The following is a 26319-nucleotide window of genomic DNA, read 5'->3' on the forward strand; positions in this document are numbered from 1 at the left end:
CATTGTTTTTAGCTGAAAAAATGCTTTCAGAATCAAATGGATGCACATTTTACTCTTATTTGCATGAGACACATTTCTGTCTGCCATCAGTTAATTTTCGCATGCACAAGCAGACATTCACAAATTAGCATCATGGGTAACAAAAAGTGAGACAAGATAGGGTTGATTTCAAAACAGTGTGATCCATCCAGCATTCTGATCTTTCATTATCAGCATCTTCAGGAGGCAACTTCAAAGTATCGTCTCAAAGTGTTTCGTTTCACAGAGTGTTTATTCTCTGCGTGTGTCTAAGAGATGGCTGAAGGTTATGAATTATACTGACAAACAACATCACATTCAGTGTGCCTTCACTAGCTGTGATATCAAGAGTAAGATTAATAAAGCCACACTGTAGAAAGTTAACATTCAGAGGAACATAAAGCTCAGTAGTCTCTTCAGATCACCTTACATGTACATGTACATGTATTCATGTGGCAGAAGCTTTCATCCAAAGCAACTTACAATGCATTCAGTGCATACATTTTATCAGCATGTGTGATCCCTGGGATTTGATCCCATGGCATTGTGAGGTAAGCAATATGCTCTACCAGGTGTATGACGCTAAACCAAAAATATGTTCTTTGTAACATATTATACTGGATATAATTTCTTTTTGACCAATACATTTCCTTGACATTTTCAGCTGTTCGTGATTACTGGATAAGGATTTTAATAATAATTTGATAGAGACTGCACTTACAAAGAGCAATTTGTAAATGATTAAATATTTAGAGCTGAGCATAGCTAGAGAAATATGTATTTTCTATAAAAAGTTTGATGACTTTTCCATGCTTTTAAAGATTGTACTTTTTTTTGGCTTGGAAATCACAAAGTTCTTAGACATTTCCAGATTTTTTAACACAGTGAGAACACTGGCATTATCATATATAAATGTAAAGTTACTTTCACACACAAAAAATTATGCTGTGAAAAAAGACCATATATTCTGTTACAAGTGTCATCCACACAACTTTATAAAAATAAAAATGAATTGAGAAAATCAGAGATTATTCACAATAAGTAATATCAATTCTTCATATCTATTGTTTTATTTTGTTTTAAAGATTTAACAAAGTAAAAACGAAATATAACAGTAACCGAACTTACTTAAAATGAATAAAAAAATATTTACTCACTTATGTTTTTCCAAACCCATATGACTTCTTTGCCCCATGGAAACAGAAGGTCATACAGGTTTAGGAAATCATGTGGGTGAGTGAATGGTGATGAATGTTAATATTTTTGTGAACTATCCCTCTTAGTACCCCCTGGGTACTTCATCATAAAACATTAGAAACAGACAAACTGAACTAACCTGGAGGCACACCGGAGGAAATGGTGGAGGAGGACAGCTGACCTTGACCTTTAGAGGTCATACCGGCCACCTGAATGGTGTAGGTGGTGAGGGCGGTCAGACCCGTGACCCGGTACTCCTGTGTCATGTTTGGTAAGTAGTGTGTGACCCGTGTGTTTGTTCTGTTGAATTCCTCCCAGGAAATGCGATACCCTGCAGGCACAAGACAGGAAGAGGTTGAGCACACAGTCACTTCAGAAGATCATACGGGATTGCCAAAGGGGGGATTAAAGGTACCTGTAAGTATGCCGTTCTTTTCAGGTGGGTCTTTCCAGCTCACTTTGAGAGATGTATCCAGGATTTCTGTAAAGCTCAGATGACCGACAGGTCCTGGGGCTGAGAACACAGACGTGATGGCATATTTATTATTTTACAAAATTCCACTTATTACAACAAAACTTGTGTATTTTTAATTATACACTTTCATATGTACAACCAGTCAGTAACTGCATTTACTGTAACTGCAACTGATTTAATAGAGACACAGGTCATCATTAAATAAACAGTAACAGTTCTTATTTAATTTTGAGTTGGACATTCATAACTTGCACATCAGTATAAGATTACTTGTATTCCGGACTGTAAATGGAAGCACTGTATGTTTTGCGCTGACGATTCAAAAGAACCGGCACATTAGAATGGCTCTTTCGGGAATTTAACTATAATGGAAGCGCATATGTTTCGTGCTGTCGATTCAAAAGAGCCAGCTCGAGAGTCGTTCAGTCGGGAATCAAATACACTGTTAGAACTGTGTGTTTTACGCTGTAGAGTCTGTAGAGGGCAGCACTGCTGTAGAAATGCACTGCTGGAAACACTGTCAGAGTATTTCAGGATGATGTTCCAGCCGCATCGGTCGGAAAATTGCACGCAGGAGAACCGTTAACGGAACCGAAAGTCACGAACATCATATGATTCTGGTATTTTTAAAGAATGTTCCCAACCCTAATTATGAGAGAATTCATAATTAATTTGTGGGAGAATTATCCCTTTAATTACCAAAATTATGTAGGGTCGTTAGTGACGTTTTTGTATTATTTCATATCTATATAAGTTTACTATCACACAATATCAATTACGTTGTTTATTCCAAGACAAATGAGGACTATATTCATACAAATGACTACTCCTGTATATGTTGATTTTTTGTGCAACGTTGGCTCCATAAAATTGCTTGACAAGTGCAGTTTTCTTTCCTGTGTTGATATATTTCCTACTGAAACATTGAGTTAAAATGAGCCATATCGAAGGGCTCAACCCTTCTTTTTTAAATAGCCAATAAACTGGTTTTCACGCAAAAGCCATGAACCATGATTTGCTCCTGGTTAGGGGGATCAAAAGTTTGGAGTGCAAGATGAGTAATAATAGTTTTGTTCCGTTTTCCTGGAAGAGAAGGACTGTACATTTTTAAATTAGTATATCTGATAGAAAAGTTTATTTTGTCAAAACTAAGTAATGAACTAGGATATAGTTGACCTTATAGTAATAATTCACCCAAAAATTTAAATTGTGTCATTATTTAAGCAAATCTTCCTTTCTTCTGTAGAACACAAAAGGGGATGTTAGGTAGAATGACAGCCTCAGACACCATTCACTTTCATTGACTGGAAAAAAGGTGCAATACAAAAAACACTAAAGTTGCCACAAACTTGCTGCAAACTTTCCACAAATTTGCCACTCATTAATTTTCACATGCAAATGAGTTTTACGGCAAACTTTTCTACGTCGCCAAAGATTTACTGCAGGTTCAGCACTACCGGTGAAGAGCTGCAAACTTCTGGCAAACATTTGCGGTGAATAACAAGCTCATTTGCATGTAAAATAATGAGTGGTGAATTTGCACAAGTTTGCAACAATTTTGCGGAAACTCTCCATTTTATGTAAGGGTGCTGACTGAGGTTATCAATCCCTAACATTCTACCTAGCATCTCCTTTTGTGTTCCACAGATAAAAAAGAAAGTTATGTGGGTTTGGAATAACATTAGGGTGAGTAAATGATTACAGAATTTGTATTGTCTGGTGAACTATCAGTAAACTATAAATCCAACAGACATGGCTGAAAAGACACAAAACTGCCATTTCGATTTCATGGGGTCTTTAAACAGCAACCTGCAGGCCTGAACAGGTCAAATCGTGGGCGAAGATGCACATAGTACATAAAAAAAGGACACTCACTGTCTTCATGTGTGCGTATACGCTGTGGAGGACTGCGAGGTCCGTCTCCCGGCGTGGTAAAGCACAGCACGCAGGTGAAGTACACTGTGAACTTCTTCAGTCCGGTGATGTAACCTACATTAATGCTGTCTTGAAAATTGGGTCTCACCGTAACCAAAGTAACTTCTTCCTCTTGGCCTGGTTCCCATGCCAACAGCTATCAAAAGTTAGAATATAAAGTACAAAATTGGACAGGTGTGACTGCTATCGCTTAGCAAAAGCCAATATGAGCCATGCTGCTGACTCAGCATGACATATATTGGAAGTAATGGTGTCCTGGGCTTGACCACTAGAGGGCAGTGGATGGACGTTCACCTTGTATCCCTGGTTGATGCCATTGATGAACTGAGGACTTGGGGCACTCCATGTGAAACGGAATGAGGTGGAGTTGACAGCCTCTGCCTGAACATTCCCTGGTGGGACTGTGGGCACTTTAAAAGAAGAGATTTGAACAGAGTGTGAGATGGCGAGGGAAATCAAAGAGCAGTTTAGACCAGCAGGCAGGTTGATGCTAGATTGCTGATGATCTGTTCAACCAGCAGAAGCTGGCTTAGTAATGAAGACTTGCTGGTTTAGCTAGTAGCCTGTTGGGGACACCATCACACCAGGAGCATTTGATGGGAATCAGCATTCAAAGCACAAGGTTGTAAATGATTAACATTAGTTAACTACATTAGTTAACATAAATTAACAATGAACAATACTTATTCAGCATTTATTAATTATGGTTAATATGGTACATTTTCAACATAAACTAATAATGTTTGTAATAAAAGGTTGCACTTGTTAACATTAGTTAATGCATTATGAATGAACATGAACTAATTATTGAAAATTCTATTTTTATAAAGTAACATTAACCCAGATACATAAATGCAGTAAAAATATATTGTTCATTGTTTGTTCATAGTACCTAATGCATTTACCAACATTAAAGGAATATTCCGGGTTCAGTACATGTTGAGTTCAGTCGACAGCATTTGTTGCATAATGTTGATTACCACAAAAATGAATTTTGACTCCTTTTTATGTTAAAATACTCACTTTTTCAAAAGTATAGCAACAAGACGTAAACAATATGCATGTAAACATGATTTTAGTGTGATAAAATCGCTTACTAACCTTTTCTGTGTAAAGTTATAGCCAATTTTACAACTTTGTTTCCATGACGATAAAATGTCAACAAACCCTAAAATTACTGTAAAAAATTACGATTTAAACAACTTTTCAGCTCAAATAATACACATGTTTTAACAAAAGGATTAATGTAAGTGCTTTTATAAAATTATAAGATTTACATTTCTGTCTTTAAACCCTCCACAATTTTTTTTTAAAGAAAAGGAGTGAGGAGTTGTGATTAATTTTTGTGGTAATCAACATTACGCCACAAATGCTGTCCATTGAGCTTAACTTGTATTGAATCCAGAATATTCTTTTAACAAATATAACCTCATTGTAAAGTGTAACCACCACACCAGGTGATCAGCAAAGCACTGCAAAAATGAGTTTGTAATGATTTCTTATTTACTTGTTTTGGAGTACAAATGTCTACAAATGTTTAAATCAAGATCGATTCAATTGAGAAGCAACACTGCATATGATATTAAGACTTCAGAGAATGTGTCTTTAAAATACAGCTCTGTGCAAAATTCTTAGATATATAAGATGTTTCACAAAAGCATTTGTCTTAAGATGGTTATTTATATCTTCAGCTTTAGTGTGTCAATAGGAAAAATACATTTTAGACTCTCACACATTACATTTGAAAATAGAAAAGATTAGAATAGAAGAACAGGGAGCCCTGCAACAGATGTCATGACCCCAACAGAGCCCCCCACTGAACATCATGTCAGTCTGAGATTACATAAAGAGACAGAAGCAATTGAAACAGCCTAAACAGATAGAAGAACTGTGGTGAATTCTCCAAGAAGCTTTGAACATCCTATCTGCCAACAACCAAGAAAAATTGTGTCCAGGTGTACCTAGGAGAATTGGTGCTGTTTTAAAGGCAAAGGTGGCCACATCAAATATTGATTTAGCTTTTTTATGTTTACTGGACTTTGTATGATGTTAATTGATAAATGAAAACTATTTATGGCATTAATTTTGAAGACATCCTCACTATGCAACATTTTTCACAAGCGCCTAAAACTTTTGCACAGTACTGTAAATGTATTTTATCTTAATGCTCTGGCAGAGTTTTTCCAATTTTCCAATTAATAATTTGTACCTGAAGTGAAAATAAGACTAAATATCCTATACAGTGATGTGTTGCTTCACATTTTGATTTTTAAAATCATTCAGATTTTTAGATATTTTAATGGAAAGCGAGACAAAAATACTCTTTCAGAATAGGATTTCATGAAGTGTGCTGGTCTTTTCAACAGGGAAGTCATAAAAAAGTGTGAATACATAATGTTCTGTTCAGTATTTTTGTCTTGTTTTCCAGTAAAACATCTCAAAATCCTTAAAACAAGATACATTTACTTGAGAAGCCAAATAACAAGATATGAAGACTTCTTTCAATTAAATCTGGCAAAGTTTAGTGGTATTTGTGCTTTAAAAAAAATAATATATATATATATATATATAACTTTTTGACAAAAAATATTCTTTTTTCTTGATTTAAGCATAAACCTCCCAAAATGTTGTTACATTTTTTGGAAAACAAGATAAATATTATAAGCTATTTTGCTTCTAAAATAAATTATTAATTTTAAGGATGTTTAGATATTTTCACTGGAAAGCAACACAAAAACATTGGTTGAAAACTTTATTTTTGCAGTGTAGAAGAAAACAAATCTGCATTCTCCAATCAATACAACATCATACTGTTGGAGAAACAAGAATGCCGTACAGCTTGGTACAGCCACCCCACTGGTTAAATGTATTTAAGTAAAAAGCTCCCGTGGCCCTCACCACCCTGCAGGGTCCATTCCGTGACTTTTGGGCTGTAGATGCCCTGTCCTGCCCCGTTATAAGCGGCCACCTCGATTTCATAGTTGGTCCAAATGATGAGTTCCTCCAGCAGAAGGTTTGTTTGATCTGGGTTGGTGATGTTCTTCATCTGACAGTCCACTGGCAAGCCAGACAGACAGTACCTGGGCAGAATGGTGGGAACAGCATTAAAAATGGTCTGCACCATAACTTTTGAGATTTTAAGGAATACACTGGGAAATCTTGCTGAGTGGACACTATGGGTTCCAATGGGACATAAACCAGGCCAGGCAGGGTCTAATCTAGAAGATGAAGTTTTGCTTAGTGCAGCTGGATTGTGTAGATGTAAGAGTCCCAGGGTTCTCTCACCTGATTATGTACCCTTGAAGGGGCCCATTTTGGTGGCTCTCGGATGGCGGCTGCCATTGGATCATGATAGACTGGTTGGTTCGGCCACTGGCTATAACGGTCTGAGGAGGGGCACTGGGGGGCTCCTCGGGTAATGATACTCTAAGAAAGGGAGAATGTGAGAGAGAGCACAAAAGAGATTGAAGACCCAATGAAACTGCTTGACTAGCACAGTTTTATTTATTTTTTTTTAATTTTTTTTAAGGACATCCTGAAGGGCTCATCCCTTTTTTCTGTTTTTTAAGTAGCCAATGAACTTTAGTTACATCACAGTCATGAATCATAATTTGCTACTTGCTAGTCCATTGTTGATGACAGAGGGGGTGTAAATTCTAATTCTAGAGTGCATTTGAATGGGCAAAAATTTGTGTAGTGCAAGATGAGTCATCAATACTCATGGTCCATTTCCCTGATGATAAAAACTGTCAAATTTAAATGTGAATATCTGCTAAAAGTTAATTTTATCAACTTTAAGGAGTGAACTAGCACAGATGACCTCAAAACTCCAGCCACCCAAGCCATGGGCTGCTCTCACTGCTACCATCAGGCAGGCGGTATCACATCATCAGGACCCGCACCAGCTGAATTGATGACAGCTTCTTCCCCTAAGCAATCAGACTTTTGAACTCTTGATCTCTCACGATCAATATACATCAGCACTGCACTTTATTAATCTTATTATCTCACCCTGGACTGTCATAAATTATATTCTCTCTTAACAACACACTGGCAACTGACTATCAACCGACAGCCTGAACGTCAATACAGTACAATACAACCTACTGTATATTTTATATATACTATATATACTATTTTTATTGTATAATGTGTATTCTATATTGTGTGACTTGTATATTGTATGTTGTATATTATTATTTGTATATTGTGTTGTGTGTAATTATGTGTATATTAGATATGTAAATTGTGATATGTAAATCTGTTTATTGTAAATTGGTATATGTCTCATCTATGTCTCATCACTGTCATGACTCCTATGTTGCTCGGAACTGCACCCAAGACTTTCACCCACTATTGCACTTGTGTATATGGTTGTGTGACAATAAAAGTGAAGTGAAGTGAACTAAAAGAAATGGACTAAAGGCCAGTTCATACTGACCCTATGCCAACAAACACCAGTAAACACTAATATTCAATGGCTGTTGGATTATGTTGGATTAGTGATTATCACCTTGTTGGCATTCGTTGGCGTCTGTTTTTACCGATTGAACCTTTACAGTTGCCGTTTGTCGTATCCTGCTTTGTTTGAGCACTCTGGTATGATTTTCCAACAAACTCTGATGTAATCTGATTGTGAACTGTTGCCATGACAATGAGGTAAACTTCGTGTCATAGTTCGAGATGTTGACAGAAGGACCCAAATGCAGATAGGCAAACAATGAGCTTTTATTTGAATAAACAGAAAACATCCATAACAAAAACACTCTCAATGGAGAAAAAGAAAACAAACAAAACCAAACTACAATAAATACAAGAAGTACTGAACCGACAGGGAAGGCAGAGAGCAAACACGAGTACATGATGACAGGAGCAAATGAAACAATCCAGCACAGGACAGCATACACATACACAGAGAGAAAAAAAACAAACAGGTTAACAAGGGGCAGGTGAAACAGATGAACTAATAATGAGCAGACAAGGAGGCAGGATACGACAGAAGACTGAGAGACACATGACAATACGGAAACAAAACAAAGCCACGCGCTCTCACAGACACAAACACACAAATGACACATGCGCATATCGCCAGAGACTACAAGGCAGCTTACGCCCATGCCAAACGACAGACGAGGCAGGACATTTGTGCGAGGTTTCGGCTACAAATAAACAGGCACCAAGACAGAAGTGGCCAAACCTCATGCAACAACATGGCAACGGATCGCAACCCGGACGCACGGCACAAAGCGAAGCTTGCCCAAGGTTGCGAGAGACAGACACAAATAATTGACATGAGTGCATGCCGCAAGGATGACATAAGAGCAATGCACTCATGCCAATAAACAACAAGACAAGAGAATGCATGACAATGCCAAAAGGGTGAGCCACGCATTCTCACACAGACTAAACAAGACACTAAACATGAGTATCAGAATTCAGCCACAAAGACAATAAAAACATAATCAACAGAAGTGGCTGAACCCTGACATTACCTCCCTTAAAAGGGACGGCTCCTGGTGTCCCACAAGGGTGACATCCAACACAAGACAAGACACACAGAACAGATACTAACACAGAACAGAAAGAACAAAAGAAAGGGATGGAAAGGAGGGAAACCAGGGAAGAGCCAGCAGGACAGTCCATGATGATGCCAGTGGGACAGACCAGGGCAGAGTCAGTGGGACTGGCCAGGGAGGAGCCGGCAGGACAGACCCAGAGAGGGAGGGTGGGGGAAACCAGGATGGAGGCTCTGCACTAGGGACAGAGTCAGGAGGCCAAGGTGGAAGTTTTAAGGCCAGGTCCATATGAAGCACCCAGGGAAGAAGCTTCAGGAGTGGGTAAGGTGGCCATGGAAGTTTTAAGGCCAGGACCGGACAAAGCACCCAGGGAAGAAGCTTCTGGAGTGGGTCAGGGTCAGGTGGCAAAGGGGGACATTTTAGGAGAGGGTCTGAGTCCAGTGGCCAGGGAGAAGACTTCAACAGGGCTGACTGGAAAGACACAATAGGCAGAGCAGGTTGGGTTATGGCCACTGGGGAGAGGTCAGGACCAGCCACAGGGAACTGGACAGGCTCCTCGACAGCCACAGGGACAGGACAGGCTCGTCAACGGCCTCTGGGAACTGGACAGACTTGATTACCACAGGGAACTGGACAGGCTCATTGATGGCCACAGGGAACAGGACAGGCTCGTCAACAGCCTCAGGGAACTGGACAGGCTCTTCAATGGCCTCAGGGAACTGGACAGGCTTGATGACCACAGGGATCTGGACAGGCTTGTCAATGGCTTCCGTGGCCGTGGGTGCTGGAAGCGACTAGGGAACGGCCTCCATGGGTGGGAAAGCTGGCAGCGACAGGGGAACGGACTCCGTGACCGGGAGTGCTGGCAGCGACTGTGGAACAGCCTCCATGGCCGGGAGCGCTGATAGTAGCAGGAGAATGGCCTCCATGGCCGAGGATGCTGGCAACAGCAGGAGAGCGGCCTCTGTGGCCGAGGATGCTGACAGCGACTGATGAAAGGCATCCGTGGCCATGAGTGCTGGCAGCGACTGGGGAACAGCCCCCATGTCCAGGAATGCTGCCGACCACCAGGAGAACTGGAATGAGAACAGCCGCTGCATCCTGGCAGACGGCAGCAGGAATGGCTGCCGCCTCCTGGCAGTCGGCAGCGGAAACGAGCGGAGGGCTGCAGCTGACCTGTTCTTCCTTCTCCTCCTCCTTTTATGGGTCATAGGAGGACTGGGGATTGGGCTTATTGAGGGTGGGATGATGGTATTGTCCGCCTGGGGAAACCCCTCCTGGAATGGGAGTGCAGACTCACTGCACTCAAAGAGATGGTCAACAAAGTCCCAAAAGCCCAAATGCCCCAGCTTCTCCATCTCCCCCTGACTGCGAGGTTGATCGAGGCAGATGTTATAAACCTCTTTCAGATCAGTCTGACGGACACTGCGAAGGTGTATGAGCTGAATCATGTGCTGACGGATGGAAAAGTCAGTGAGGGGAGATGGAAAAATGAAGATGCCCATTGTGCCTCTGCTGGGTCCAGAATTTCCTGGATTGTTCTGTCATGGTTCAAGATGTTGAAAGAAGGACCCAAGCGCAGATAGGCAAACAATGAGCTTTTATTTTAATAAACAGAAAACATACATAACAAAAAGTCTCTTGATGGAGAAAAAGAAAACAAACAAATCCAAACTAGAATAAATACTAGAAGTACTGAACCGACAGGGAAGGCAGACAACAAACACGAGCACATGACAACAGGAGCAGACGAAACAATCCAGCAAAGGACAGCATACACAAGGAGTTAATATAGGGAGAGAAATCAAAAGGTTAACAAGTGGCAGGTGAAACAAATGAACTAATAATGAGCAGACAAGGAGGCAGGATATGACGGAAGACTGAGAGACACATGGCAATATGGAAACAAACCAAAGGCACACGCTCTCACAGACACAAACACACGAATGACACAAGCGCATATCGCCAGAGACTACAAGGCAACATGTGCCCATGCCAAATGACAGAAGAGATGGGACATTTGTGCAAGGGTTCGGCCACAAATAAACAGGTACCAAGACAGAAGTGGTTGAACCCCAGCACAACATGACAATGGATCGGGACCCGGACGTGCAGCACAAAGCGTGCGCAACGCGAAGCGCATCCGCTGTCGCAAGAGACAGACACAAACAATTGACACGAGTGCATGCCTCAAGGATGACATAAGAGCAATGCACTTGTGCCAATAAACAACAAGACAAGAGAATGCATGACAATGCCAAAAGGGTGAGCCATGCATTCTCACACAGACTAAACAAGACACTAAACATAAGTGTCAGAGTTCAGCCACAAAGACAATAAAAACATTATCAATAGAAGTGGCTGAACCCTGACACTTCGCTGCCAACTCTATAGAACTGAAAACCAACAGGCGCAACTGCCTTGGTGGACTTTACAATGCATATATCCGACCCTTCCAATTCTTAAATGATGCTTTTTAATTTGCTGACAAATAAGAACTGTTTCGTTCTCATCATTTGCAAATTTGTTATCACAACAATTATATTCAGAATTGGTAAAACCCTAAAAAAGTTGAGATAGCCATGTGTTATATATTGTTGGAAAGGTCTCAATTATTAAAATCCAATGAGCCAATATGTTTCATTCAGAGGCCAAACTGCAGTGAGTATTAGTGTATGAAATTCCCACTGACACACATAAATATAATAAAATGGAGGGGTTTTTGGCATGTTTTTCCTTATTACTTCCTGAAACATACATATAACATAGAAAATGACATATCGTAACTTACAGCAGCCTATCCCAATTCAAACAAGCTCAAACGCAACATAATATGATAAGTAGATCTTGAAATATTCCTCAATGAATGTACATGGAAAGACATGAAATGGTGCTCAACACACATTGTTTGTGTGTGTGGGTTGTGTGTGTGCACATGTCCCAGGACTTTGTGTGTAATCACACATCCACATATGTGCTCATCTAAAGATTGGGATGCTCCTGAACACTTAATATTTCTATAAGAAAAAAATTCTAATTTTTTTTGTCTAATCAATTCATTTCCAAAGGCCGGTCATTTTTGACCGGGAACACAACAAATGATACAAATTGAAATAAAAACATTTTTTTTTTTTTTTTTTAAGAAAATGGTCTAATTTTTGTGTGTGTTTTCAGATACCATATGTGAACAAAGTCAAGTAATTTTATTCCAACTGGATTTAGCAAAAAATAAAAAATAAAATAAATTAATAAAAATTGTAGAAAAAAAGTCGTCCGGTTCAAAATGACTGGAACACAGCTTTTTTTTTTTTTAAACGATAGATTAGATTTGTGCAGCAGCGCTCTTCTCACTCACACAAAAGTGTTTCATTCTATATTTCTCAAACTGCATCAAATCGCAAGTAAAATACAAACACTGAACTCAATGCTGATCTGCAATAATTAAAAATATCAACTTTCCCCATACTTTATGGACATAATCTCGTGAGTAATATGTTTTTGGCACTGGATTGCTGTCCTCTGGCTGAATTCTCAGAATAAATAAATTAGAATTAAAATAAGTCACACTGAATAAAGGCGTTAATCATATTTGGTTGTTAACAGCCAACAATCAGATGTTTGAAGTTTGGGGGGCCTAGGTAGCTCAGTGAGTATTGACTCTGACTACCACCCCTGGAGTCGTGAGTTCAAATCCAGGGCATGCTGAGTGACTCCAGCCAGGTCTCCTAATGTGGTTCTCACTCTCAGTGGGGTGCGTGGTGTGTTGTGCATGGATGCCGCAGAGAATAGCGTGGGCCTCCACACGCACTACATCTCCACAGTAACACGCACAACAAGCCACATGATAAGATGTGCGGATTGACAGTCTCAGATGCGGAGGCAACTGAGATTCATCCTCTGCCACCCAGATTGAGGCGAACCATTACACCACCACGAGGACTTAGAGCACATTAGGAACTGGGCATTCCAAATTGGGGTGAAAAGGGGAGAAAAAAATAATAATTTTTAAGTTTGGCGTTTGTTGGGGCAGTACTAACATTGCTGTAGAAGCGCCAAAACTCCAACATTGATTCATTGGGGTTTTAACAACATAAGAAACAGCTATGACAGAGTTGTGGTATGCACTGGAAGAGATGTGCTCTTGATGTATTAGAGCCATAGTGTTCATGCTTTTGATACAGGTTCGAGTCTGGGCTTCAGCATGTTCTGATTCCATTCCCTCCATAATTTCCCTCTTCAATGTACTATCGAATAAAGGGGTGAAAACCCCAAAAATATTTTTTTAAAGAAAGACGGAGAGACAGGATACACTTTAGCTGTAAATATTAAATGCTTTAATTACAGAAAGATTACGGACCTGCTGTCTGCACAGATGTGTGTATGCATGCGTGTCGTTATAATGCATGAGTTGGCAGTGAATAACGATAGTAACCCTGATTCTCAGTCTCCTTCGGAAGCTGAGCGCCGGCCCTCGAGGTACGTGCTCTCTCTCAGCATGAAGATGATCAGATGCAGAGGCAAAAATTGGCTAATGCCATAGAGAAAAAAAAGATCCAGAATCCTTAAATCTATTTGAGTTGACATCTTGATATCTCCTGTGTGAGAGCTGCAGTTCTGTGGCTGAGATTAAGCGCAGTGTTTTAGGATCAAAGTAAGAAACGTAGATCCTTGAGCAGCACAGCGCTCCGCACATTGTTATGTCAACCCCCCCCACAATTCTTCTGATCTGTGCATATGTAAGTTGCAAACTGAGTGGAAGTTGTTAGTTGAGAGAATAGATTTGGTGTTAGCTTGTGCTCAAGAGACTGTGGGAATGAACGGATTAGGGTTTTACACACGAGCTAATGGACACGCTAAATTAGGAGTCATACTTCAAAAGAATGTCTTGTATTCCAGTAAAAACATCTAAATATTCTCAAAACAAGATAGTCTAGTAAAAATATCTAAATATTCTCAGGACAAGATACATTTACTTTGCCTAAGATCTTACAGACTTGTTTTCAGAGAACATACTGTATCTTAAGTTCAAACTTGATTCAAAGGGAAAACAAGTTTAACTTTCTAACCACGTTGGGAAATAGTTTTTTTCTTGTTTTAAACATAAACCTAACTAAAAAAATTCCAGTGATTCAAAGGGAAAGTTTATTTTTCTTAAATTGTTTTTGTTTATATTGTTTCTTGTATTAAGCATAAATTTAATTTGGTCACATTTCATATTTTATGTCATTTTGCACCTCAAGTCAATGTACCTTGTTGTAGCCAAAAATAGTTAATAAGAAAATGATTTTTTGACTTTTAGTTGCAAGTAGGGTTTTGGAGAACCATATAACATTTAATAATAGTGTGTTTTTCATTTTTGCCCACATGGATTTTAGTTCTTGATGGGGCATTGCATCAGCACCACAGTTTTTTTTTATATATTTCCCCAATCTGTTGAGGACTTTTGGCTGATTAATGATTTGCCCCAGTTGAGCATGCGCAGGATGTTGCAGGCTGACAAAGAATGTTTACTTTCCTCACGCTTTCCGATCTCATCCTCAAACATTGATTTGAGCTTGACTTTTCCATTTTCAATCAGTCTCTCTCCCGCCGTATCGCAGTGTACTCACTACACTTTCCGGCTGATCCGAAGAAACTCTTGCTAAAATCTAACTGTTCAATCAGATTACGAGGAAAAAATATCTGTGAACGGCTGCTTCCTTCATTGCGGCATCCCTTAGACACAAGGAGATTATGAATATTGATGCACAAACACATAATTTTCATGCAGAAATGTTGTTTGGCATTTTCTCGGTTTTTGGGGCATCAAGATCTTTCATATGTGCGTGTGTCTCAGACATCAGAAGCTTTCCCATGGGATCAGAGTGCGTAAGTCACTTGCTGCTCTTTGTAATGCTGTAGTAGACAGAGAGGGGAGCAGTCGTACAAAAGCTGCTAAAATCTTTCTGTGCTCCGTTCCATTTCTCTACAGCACTGTGGGCTGCAGGCAGAGAATCAGTTGAATTGTGCACTGCTTCACTCCTCATACGGACTGCGAGTCTACAATATGAAAGCCTTTACACATTTGCCGGGCCTTTGTGGGCACTCTTCTGTGCTAAAGTGCGAGTCTCGCACAGGACTGCACCAAAAAGGTCCATAATGCACAAAGAAAAGCTACCCGTTAGCATTCCCATTTAACTCAATGGCAGTTGCTTGGCTGGCGCAGAAGTATGCGATTTGAAATCTGCCATAGGAATCACAGAAGTTTTTGAGACAATCACCTGAGCCATACATGCCATGTGACTAATAAATCTTGAGCTGCAGGAAATGAACATCAAGATAACTCTGATCACCTTCACTGGTGACTTTATATCCATTTTTACACAGTATATTTCAGAAGATAACTGGAAGCCACTCACATATTTAACCCTGTAAGTGATGAGGTCTTGTGACAAACATAGTAAGATCATGTGAAAAATTTGAACATAATACTGTTTGAAAATGTATCGTAGAATAATGCCTCTTTCACTTATTCATGTTTCACTTTTTTATTTTTTAAAACAGTAGACAGTATACTGTAGACTTTTCAGTAAGCAGTAAGTTGGTATTTCGACGCTATCTTCCTGGGATGTGTTCAGGCCCTTGAGCAACAAAGTGTTTTGTCAACAGTGTATCTCTCAGAATGAAGTCCTAAACCTCAGGCTTAAAGAGAACCAGACTGTGATAACAGAAAATGTGACCCGAAGGTTTCTCGCATTCTGACTCGCTCACTCACCGTGCGGTCTCTCTGCTGAACTGGCCCTTCCCCACGTCGTTGACGGCACAGAGACGGAACTGGTAGGAGCGTGCTGGGATCAGGCCCCTGACGATCACGTTGGTGGCTTCTGGATCGATGTTGGCCAGGAGCACAGTCCACGGGGCATCTGCCACACACAGAGACAGTGAGGGGGGGTTCCACAGCAGAACAACAAAAGAACGAGTGATACAAAATACAAATTATGTAAGATACAACAATTGATGTAAAGTACGAGCGATGTAAATATGAGTGACGTAAAATACAACGAGTAAATAGAAATACAACAAGCCATGTAAAATACAACCAATTACGTCAAACACAAGTGATGTACCTGTAAAATACAAATGATGATGTAAAATACAACAAGTGACAAAAAATACTGTACAACAAATGACGTAAAATACAAGGAGTGACATAAAATATGGGCAACGTAAAATACAACAAATGACATGAAATACAAGGAGTGATTTAAAATACAAGTGACAAAAATACAACAAATGACGCAAAATACAAGGAGTGACATAAAATACAACAAATTATGTTCAGTTCAACAAATGACGTAAATTACAACAAATGACGATACTTTCAGGAGTGACGTAAAATACGAGTGATGTAAAATTCAACAAAATACATATAATACAAGGAGTGATGTAAAATACCAGTCAAGTAAAATACAAGTAACGTAAATTAAGACACCCAAAACCAAGCGCTCACACGAAAAAACACGGAACATGAGTGTCAGGGTTCTGTCACCTTGTCAGTTATGTTTATTGTGGTGACAGGACCCTGACACTCATGTTCCGTGTTTTTTCGTGTGAGCGCACGGTTTTGGGTGTTTATTCCTTGCTGTGCACTCTTCTGTCCTGTCTGTGTTTACATGTTCGGAGCATGGTGTTTGGATGCTGACTCTTCGGTCTGGTTTTGTTCTGAGTTGGGATCCGGATACCCATGCTCCATGTCTCGTCATTGTGTTTGGTGTGAGCACATACTTCTGTCAGGTTTGTTTGCCATGTGCTCTCCTGTCTCTCATCTAGACCCTGTCTCCTTGTTCATTTGTATTAGTTAATATGCTTCACCTTTCTTCCTCGTTTACCTCTTGATTTCTCCCTCTTTATTGTTCCCTCGTGTGCTCTGTCCTGTGTTGGATCGTTTTGTGAGTAACACTGTTCTGTCATGTATTCTAGTCTTGGTCTACCTCAGCCAGTGTTTGTATCTTTGTTTATGTTCCTGTTTTTCCACCATCATGAGAGTTTTTGTTCTCTTATATGTCATGCCTGCGTTTGGGTCCTTCTTCCTGCACACCTGACAATGAGTGCATTAAAATGCGAGTGACGTAAAATACAACAAATTATGTAAAATTCAACAAATTACTTAAAATACAAGTTACGTAAAATACAAGGAATGACATAAAATACGAGTGATGTAAAATACAACGAGTGACGTAAAATGCAACGTGACGTAAAATACAAGGAGTGACATAATATACGAGTGACATAAAATTAAAGAAAATACATATAATACAAGGAGTGATGCAAGATACGAGTGACGTAAAAGACAAGTGACGTAAAATACAGTGAGTGACATAACATGATGCGTGATGCAAAATATAACAACTGATGTAAAATACAATAAATGGTGTGAAACAGGCCAACAGGTCAGCAGACTCACTGTTCTCAGACACCTCCAGGATGTAGCGTATGAGTGGGCTGTTCCCATCGAAGGCCTGAGCCCAGGTCATGTTAATGGCTCTCCTCTCAGAACTGCTGAGGGTGGCGATGAGGTTCTCTGGAGCATGTGGCAACTGCCTACAGACAGAGAGAGTAAACTAATAAAGTAACAATTAGATTTGCATTTCCAGTAGAAAATACAAACAATTTGGGTGGTTTAATGCTTCAGGTTAGGGATTTACAACAAAGGATTTTCAACAGGAATAACAATACAGTGGTGCCTTGGAAAAACCGTAATTTACACTTTAAAATTAAATTAAATTGATAACAATAGTGAATTTTTTAAAATAAATGTTTAATAATATTGCTTACAATGTTCATGTCAAAATGTTATATTTCTTAATATTCCTTGTTTACTCTATTTGCACTACTGTTATTGTACTTTATATTGCTTATGTTTGTGCTATTTTGTATGAAGCCAAGTTGCAAATACTCTGTCAATACAAATTATACAGACAAACAATACAGTTGTTTGCCAGGAGATAAAGCAAACCAAACTGATGTACTTGAAACAATGAAACATTGATAAAATGAGAGAAAGGAAGGGAAGTCAGTGTTTGGATGTTTGTTTACTATTCATTGTGCATTCTCAACAATTTATTACCTTAATTTTTAAACCCCCTTAGAGAAACAAAGCTAACAGTTTCAAACCAAAATTCTGTCTAGTGAAAAACAACACAGAATGTCAAGGCAAGTCATTTTAATTTGTATAGCGCTTTTCACAATACACATAGTTTAAAAGCAGCTTTACAGAAAATCATGTTGTAATACAAGTCATGGATTCATTGAGTAAACTGAGTAGACTCACCCTCATGCCATCCCAGATATGTATGTCTTTCTTTCTTCTGCAGAACACAAATGAAGATTTTTAGAAGAATATCTCAGCTCAGTAGGTCCATACAATACAAGTGAATGGTGGCCAAAATTTTGAAGCTCCAAAATCCACATATGGGCAACATAAAAGTACTCCAGACGACTCTGGTGGTTAAATCCATGTCTTCTGAAGCGATATGATAGGTGTGGATGAGAAACAGATCAGTATTCACTTTCTCCTTCTGTTTTTGGTGATTCACATTCTTCATGCATATCGCCCTCTATTGGGCAGTGAGGAGAATTTATGATAAAAAATTACTTATATATTGATCTGTTTCTCACCCACACCTATCATATCACTTCTGAACACATGGATTTAACAACTAGAGTCATATGGATTACTTTTATGCTCCCTTTATGTGGATTTTGGAGCTTCAAAATTTTTCTTGCATTGTATAGACATACAGAGCTGAGATATTCTTCTAAAAATTTTCATTTGTGTTCAGCAGAAGAAAGAAAGTCATACACATCTGGGATGACAGGAGGGTGAGTAAATCATGAGAGAATTATCATTTTTGGGTGAACTATCCCTTTAAGATTAAGTGTATTTGAAGTCGTAGGTGCAACGGACCCCGCGGTTAGGCTGCCAAGACTTTAGTTGGCAGTCATTTATTGTCTATGTATTCTGTTTTAAGTGAATAAAGTGATGCAGGCAGTGATCAGTGAAGTGTTACGTGCTGTTCGATTGGATTGCGGCATAAAGCAGTTTATTCTCTACAGAGTCCATCCAAAGATTGAGATGATGCAGGCAGTGGTCAGTGAGTAGAGAATGTAAATCTATAAGGCCATAGACAAAGAGAGTGGCTAATTGGCTGGGAAAACAGTGTGTTTGTCACGCACCTGACTCTCAGGTGAGCACTGCGGGAATCATTGCCCCCTACAGATGTGATCTTACAGGTGTAGGTCCCGATGTCCCCCGACCAGGTCTGGGAGATATGCAGTGTACCATTGGAGTCTAGACGCAAACGGGGACTTGACTTCAAGTCAATAACCGATCCTCCTTTCTCCCAGATGTGCCTGCAAATAACAGAGGCCTATTTACTTATTCTTGCTCATAAAGGGTTAATAGCAACAATACATGGCAAAGCAATTTACTTAATGAATAGGCACACACGCGTATACACAATAGCAACTGGCCAATACGCATGCACTTGCACACACACACACACACACTTCTTAATTGCAGCCACATCGTTTCCCTATTTAATCTCATCTGTCTTGTGTTTAATTAAAGTCTCCATCTAAGTTATTGCTCTGTTTACATATTCATCGGTTTTCCCTGATCAAATGAAAAACAGCAAAGCAGCAGGTGACAGTTAAATCAAGTCTTATGAGACAGAATGTCATAAACACAGTGGGCAGGAAGTGAAGGAGAGAGCTAGAGTTGATCAAAGAAAGAGAGTGAGACCAGGCAGGGGGTGACAGGAAGAAAGACGGAGACATGCACGTCACTTTTTTTTAAAAAGTGGTTGGGAAAGTTTTTGAAAGTTGGAGCGACAGTGTTTTCTCTCACTCCAAGAGTCCATTTAACACATCTTGTTCCCAGGTGTTCATGATAAAAAAGAAAAAAAGGGGTCTGGAAGAAACGCTGATATATAGACAGAACTGAAATCAAAGACATGGAGAGAAGGGGAAAGGTCTTACCTGACGGAAACACTAGGGTCATGGGTTACCCCACAGGTCATGGACGCTTTGGTGCCTTTGATCACACTCTGGTCCTGAGGTGGATTAGTGATTCGCGTTCGAGCTGGACACAGTCAAATTACAGTATAGTACCATAATCAATCGTCATTGATTTGCTCTACATATAAGTTGCTTGCAATTTCTGTTCGCTGTGTACTTGCTTCAGACAACAAGTGCACAGCTTTTCATGGTCTATCTGATGCATTATGCAAACAAAAATTAAAGAGCTTTTCCCAAGTCGCAAGCTCTTATCTGATTGGTGGGCTTTATGCATTTTCTGGCAGTCAGAGTGGTTTTTATCAGTCTAATGGGAATGATAAAGCTCCCAGGGAGGAAGCTTCTAAGAGAGAAGTACTTTGAATTTGCCAAAGTTGGCAAGGTTTGTAACATTAAACCTTTGAAAGATATTCAGAGTTTTGTTTAAGGCACTTACTAGCAAGTAAACAGGATATCCTCAAGCACAACTGTATCTTCTGCAGTGTTTGCAGAGTTGTTTTTAATTTCAGAATTTCAGATGCGATAAAGCCACAAGTGACAAAAGCTATCTCTTCCATATAAATCTGAGTATTTGTCCAAACCAGCCGCAACCACAGCAATACAACGGAGCATTTTGTGGATTGCTTGGTTTCTATTAGAGGACTGTTTTTTTAGTCCCGCTCCCGCTAAGTTCTATTCCACACCCACCCGCTCCCGCTTAAAATTCACTCTGTGTACACCCGCTGTCTGCCTGGAATAATTTTCTTTCCGACCCGACCGCTCCCACTAAATTTAGATCTCGTTTCCAGAATCTCACATTTAAATTTTCCTCTAGAGAAAGAGACAGAGTAGGGGGAAAACAAATATACAAGTGTATAAAAGAGTTATATTTGTTATTTTTCTTATCAACATACAGTATTATTTTAACATATTTTACTGTCAACACAAAATGTCACAAAGTAAAACAGATCTCTTAAAATTAAATATGACCTCTGCCACTCAAAATTATAAGCCAAAAAATACAAACAAACGAAAATGGTTGGCTTAACATACTGTAAAATGAAATTAAAATTTTAACAAGCTATTTAAAACATTCATGCAAGAATAGGAAGTCGTTGACTAACTCCCTCTGAAGGTGCGCTTGTGGCCGGGATGCAAAGAACATATCTTGCCAGGTTGCTCTGGGCAGGGAATTGGGAACTGTGTGAACGCCACCATTGCTGAACGTTTTGTTCACTTGATAGTTCAAGTACACCTGAAGCTGGATTTCCACAGATTTAGATCCATACGCTTCTTTAGTAACGTCCTCCCAATCTGCAAATTTATGGAGAACAGCAGGCCTTTTGGCAGGTGTCGGCTGAACATCCTCATCATATGTATCAAACTGTAAATCTGCGATCATCTCCTTGACTCCCTGTATCACTTCCTGTTTCCCTCTTTCATCCATCATTTTCAAACCTTGAAGATTTGGTGTCAGAAAGGTTGCTGTTCGCTAAAGCATGAGAACAGAATGTGGCGAAGTGGTGTCTGTTGACAGTAATTCCTTCAGCTGTGTCACACAGACGGATGCAATTTCAGAGAGCAGAGGGTCCATTGTGGCTGACGTACAGACGCAATGTCTTCATACTGTTCCAAAACAGAATTCAGCATGTCAAAATTGGAGTTCCATTGTGTCTCGACAGATTGTTTCAGTGACTTTTTCAGCTTGCCCTGCTGTCCTGAATGTTTGAAATATGTGACCAACTTTTTAACATCAGCGAGGAGCCCAACATCCTCTGGTGACATTTCCATCATGGCAGGAGCAAACGCACTGGACAGCGTCACATTTAGTATGTGTGCTGTGCAATTTAGTCTTGTGAATCCTTTTAGGGCACAGACCTTGTTGTCTCCACGATCTGTGACAAAAAAGTTCTGCCCATTTCTGTCGCATAAATGCAAGGTGCCTTCAAAAGTTTTCACCCATCTTTGAGGTGCTTGGGTTGAAAGGGGCAGCAAAAAGCACTCTTGAATGTAGCTCAGATTGGTCATTAATGTAATGAATGGTTGCCGACAGAAAGGATGTTTTGCGATAGGTTTCTGTCCATATGTCTGCAATAATTGTGCATCCGAACTTGGATATTTTTCAACATGGTGACCAGAAAACGGAAACAGGCTTCTCTTATGAATAGTGGAACACTTCTGCGTTCAGAAAAAAAGGTGGATTTCTGCAATGTTGTGCAATGTTGTACTGTGAAATCTCAATGGTCTACAATCCTGCTCCATACATCTGCATATTAAGCAACAAATATCTTCTGATCAGTGTTGGGTAAATTACTCAAAAATATAATCCACTACAAATTACTAATAATTTCTATAAAATTGTAATCCAGTTACTGACTTTACTGATTACTATCGAAAAAGTAATCACAATTCAATTTATTTTAAAAAGAGATGTACATATGAACATAATTCCTAGTTTTAAAAGAACATAGTACCATAGAACAGTTTTAAATGTATTCTATAAAATAAATAAAAAAATTGATTTTCTGATGCATCGCGATCTTCATTTGAATGATCATCTCGATATAATGCGAAGTAATGCAATCTATAGTGGGACCAAATTTTGCGCTATGTTACAAAAAATTTCTGTGATTAGCCACTAGCTGGTAAATTTTCAGATTTCACTCACCAGTGACTAGGACCAGTGCTGGCCAAATTGATGCTCTACGCAGAGTTCCGCGATCGTCAGACAGGGGTGCGAAGTGATGATCTGACATGGTGTGAGCTGCGAGACGATCATCTGTATTCCGCGACTGCTATAGGATCCTTGAAAAATGTATAATGTGCAAGGAAGGGCAGCAGATGGAGTTTCTGGTGCCCCCTAGGGAGTTGGTGCCCTACGCAGACTGTGTAATATGTTTATAGGTAGCGGCGGTACTGCCAGTGATTTAGTAGTATATTTTTAAGAAAATTCAGCACCACGTGAAATTTCATTGCATTGTTGAGAGTAAAAGTTTGGTTTGACTCATTCTGTGTGTGTACAAAGACGAGATCCATGCAATCCATTTGTCATTGAATAACGTCACTTTTAATATTCTGTCTGTTCTCTATAGTAAGGTAAAAATAAACATTTCATTCTGAGTGAAATTTCAGGGATCAGTGCTTGGATCCCTCCACTTCTCAATCTACAATACATCATTCGGACCTATCATTAGGGCACATGGCTTTTCCTACCAGTGCTACGCAGATGATACGCAGCTCCACCTGTCGTTCCAGCCTGACAACCACACCGTCTCAGGCTTGTATCTCTACCTGCCTCTCGGAGATCTCGGCCTGGATGAAAGAACTTCACCTACAGTTCAACCTTGCCAAGACAGAACTTCTTGTGATCCCAGCCAACTCATCTGTTGACCACAACCTCTCTATTCATTTTGGTTCAACTAAGCTAACACCAACCATGACAGCCCGGGACTTGGGAGTGGTGGTGGATGACCAGCTTAACTTTACTGCCAACATCTCAACAACCACCCAGTTGTCCAGGTTCATGCTTTACAACATCAGGAAAATCAGACCTTTGCTGTCTGAACATGCTACACAGCTCCTGATCCAAACTCTGGTCATTTCAAGACTGGACTACTGTAATGCCCTGTTGGCCGGCCTCCCAGCTAGCACTATTAAGCCACTGCAGATGGTCCAGAACGCTGCAGCGCATCTGGTCTTCAATCAGCCAAAGAGGGCTCACGTCACCCCACTCTTAATTTCACTCCACTGGCTACCTGTAGCTGCCCGCATCAAATTCAAGGCTTTTACTCTGGCCTTCAGGACAGCCAATGGAACAACATCCCTCTTTTACTTTAATTCACTCCTCCACGTCTATGTCCCAACTTGCTCTCTGTGGTCAATGAACAAAGAAAGTCCATTTCATGATCATTCACTTTCTCTGTTCTTCTGTGGTGGAATTCTGTGGTGGATCATTCAAGAAACAGATAAAAACACATCTGTTCCGTGAGCACATAACCAATCCACACTAAATGCACTTACTATTCAACAATAAAAAAAATTAAAAATCCTTGTCTGTCTGTTTCTTCTGCGCTAGCATCTTTACTACTCCAGCCACTGTGAGAACTTGGCAGTGCGATACTGCAGATATTGTTGACAAATTGCTTATAATGTTCCTCATTTTGAAGTCACTTTGGATAAAAGCGTCTGCTAAATGACTAAATGTAAATACTTATCACGCATAGCACGGATGCTGTCAAGAAGCCATTCGACACCGCTCTTGTTAATGTGCACTCTTACAGAGACAGTATCGTTTTTTTTTTCTACAAATCATTGTAAAAACTTGTAAATAGTGCAAATGTTAAATGTAAACAATAAACATGTTGTCACAGTCTGTCTCCCTCACGTTCTTCAAGGACTTCAAGTTTTCCTCCAGACTACATCTCCCAGGTTTCACTGCCCTCATCACTTCCATCTGTTCCTTATTATCCTCACCTGTCTTCCATTCCCTCATTTAGCTCCTTTTGTATAAATATCCTCTAGTTTTGCCCATTCCTTTGTCAGTCCTTGAAGTGTTACATTTAATGGTTTGTTGTTATTTTAGTGTTATATTTTGTTTCACTCCAGCGAGTTTCCTTGACTGATTCTATGTATTTGTTCCACTCCAGCGTCTACTATTAATAGATTGAAACGTTGCTCCTGCATCAATCAGACGGCCCTTGATTAAGCGGGTGGTTCTTGGCCAGAATGTGGACCAGACTTTATGCCAAAAGTCTAGTGACACAAGACTAGCCATGCACTCACCCCACACCACCAGATCAGCTGATGCCTCGTCGATCCCACGGGAGTTGCTGGCCATGCAGGTGTATGATCCAGCATCAGACAGGTGAGAGGGGCTGATCAGAAGACTGCCCGACTCTAGCAACGTGAAACGCGGCAACTGCACAGAGCCGCTGGCCAGAACCCGCTCAGCTGGAGAAAGATGGAAAAATGAAAATGAAGATCAACTAGACATGATGTCCCCGCTGCTCATCAGAAGACTGGTGATTTACCCGGCATCCCTAAGCTTCCATAGTTATGTTAATGTTTGCAAGTCCATGAAGAACCACTTTGATGAATATCTTTCTTTTACAGAGATGACTGATTGAAGACTGACCTTTCTGCCATGTGATTGCGGGCCGCGGGGCTCCTGAGGTCTCACAGTGTAAAATAATGGACATGCCATCAATCACAGCACTGTCAGATGGGCCGGCTGTGATGTTTGGGGCGATACCTGTGGAAGAGAGAGAGTGTGGTCAGACAGGCCAAAGCACAAATGGACAAATCAACACACACACACACACACACACTAACACATGCACACACAGACACACACAAAACAGAAGAACCATTTCTCCCTAGATCAACCAAATTATCAAAGATGTATTTTTCAAGCTGTCTGTTATAGCTACTAAAAAAAGATGAATTGAATAAATGGTGAGCAGTTACAAGACTGTCCACTGCTGAAAAAATCTATTATTTGTTCTATCGCTCACTCTTAAGCTTTTTAATAATCTCTCTTTATAATCTCTCCCTCTGTATCTCTTCGTAAAACTGCTGATAAGTCACACGGTTAAAAAATGACAAATCTGACAGGAGATAAGAGGAAGATGAATGGAGGGGAGTAGTGAAATAAATGAAGATAGAGTTATTGACAGGCCCAGATGGTGGCTTGACGTACTGGTCACAGCAAGGTACGTGTTTGTCTGGATCTCTCCTGCTAAATTGCGCGCGAAACACTGGAACATTCCTGTGTCGTCCGGGAGCAGTCCATTTATCTGCAGACTGCCGCCCACCAGGACTCGGTAACGAGGTGTCTTCATGGGGCTTATGGGTACTGCATCCTTATACCAGACTATATCAGGCTGAGGAACACCTGCAGGGGGACAGGAGGAGGAGAAGTGTTATCTAACACATACACACACTCACACACACACTGTGCGGTCGCACAAACTCACCGCGTGCTTGGCATGGGATGTCTACCACCTTCTCCATCTCAGCAGTAATGTGTCTGTCGGGCTCCTTCACGAACTGTGGATGTTCTGCAGAGAGTTCAGTGGAGTCAGTCATGAGAGTACTTCTAAACTCAGAACACTGTTATGTGTGTGGAATGCCTTCAGAAAGATT

The 26319-nt window shown here is 40.1% G+C and overlaps 1 protein-coding gene across 1 annotated transcript in view; it reads right to left on the minus strand.

Annotated features, from left to right (window-relative positions):
* The window catches only part of LOC127450661 (protein sidekick-2-like), a 219289-nt gene that overhangs the window by 57829 nt on the left and 135141 nt on the right, over positions 1-26319 (minus strand). The window contains exons 8-21 of the mRNA XM_051714937.1: positions 26151-26234; positions 25874-26068; positions 25310-25426; positions 24958-25125; positions 20161-20263; positions 19357-19533; positions 17585-17721; positions 15896-16043; positions 6911-7051; positions 6524-6705; positions 3920-4035; positions 3566-3761; positions 1631-1729; positions 1355-1546 (exon numbers count right to left, since the gene is read on the minus strand). Of these exons, the coding sequence (XP_051570897.1) occupies positions 1355-1546; positions 1631-1729; positions 3566-3761; positions 3920-4035; positions 6524-6705; positions 6911-7051; positions 15896-16043; positions 17585-17721; positions 19357-19533; positions 20161-20263; positions 24958-25125; positions 25310-25426; positions 25874-26068; positions 26151-26234 (2055 nt within the window). The remainder of the gene's footprint in view (positions 1-1354; positions 1547-1630; positions 1730-3565; positions 3762-3919; positions 4036-6523; positions 6706-6910; positions 7052-15895; positions 16044-17584; positions 17722-19356; positions 19534-20160; positions 20264-24957; positions 25126-25309; positions 25427-25873; positions 26069-26150; positions 26235-26319) is intronic.

The sequence above is a fragment of the Myxocyprinus asiaticus genome, chromosome 13 (assembly GCF_019703515.2).
Source record: "Myxocyprinus asiaticus isolate MX2 ecotype Aquarium Trade chromosome 13, UBuf_Myxa_2, whole genome shotgun sequence".
Classification (NCBI taxonomy): Eukaryota; Metazoa; Chordata; class Actinopteri; order Cypriniformes; family Catostomidae; genus Myxocyprinus; species Myxocyprinus asiaticus.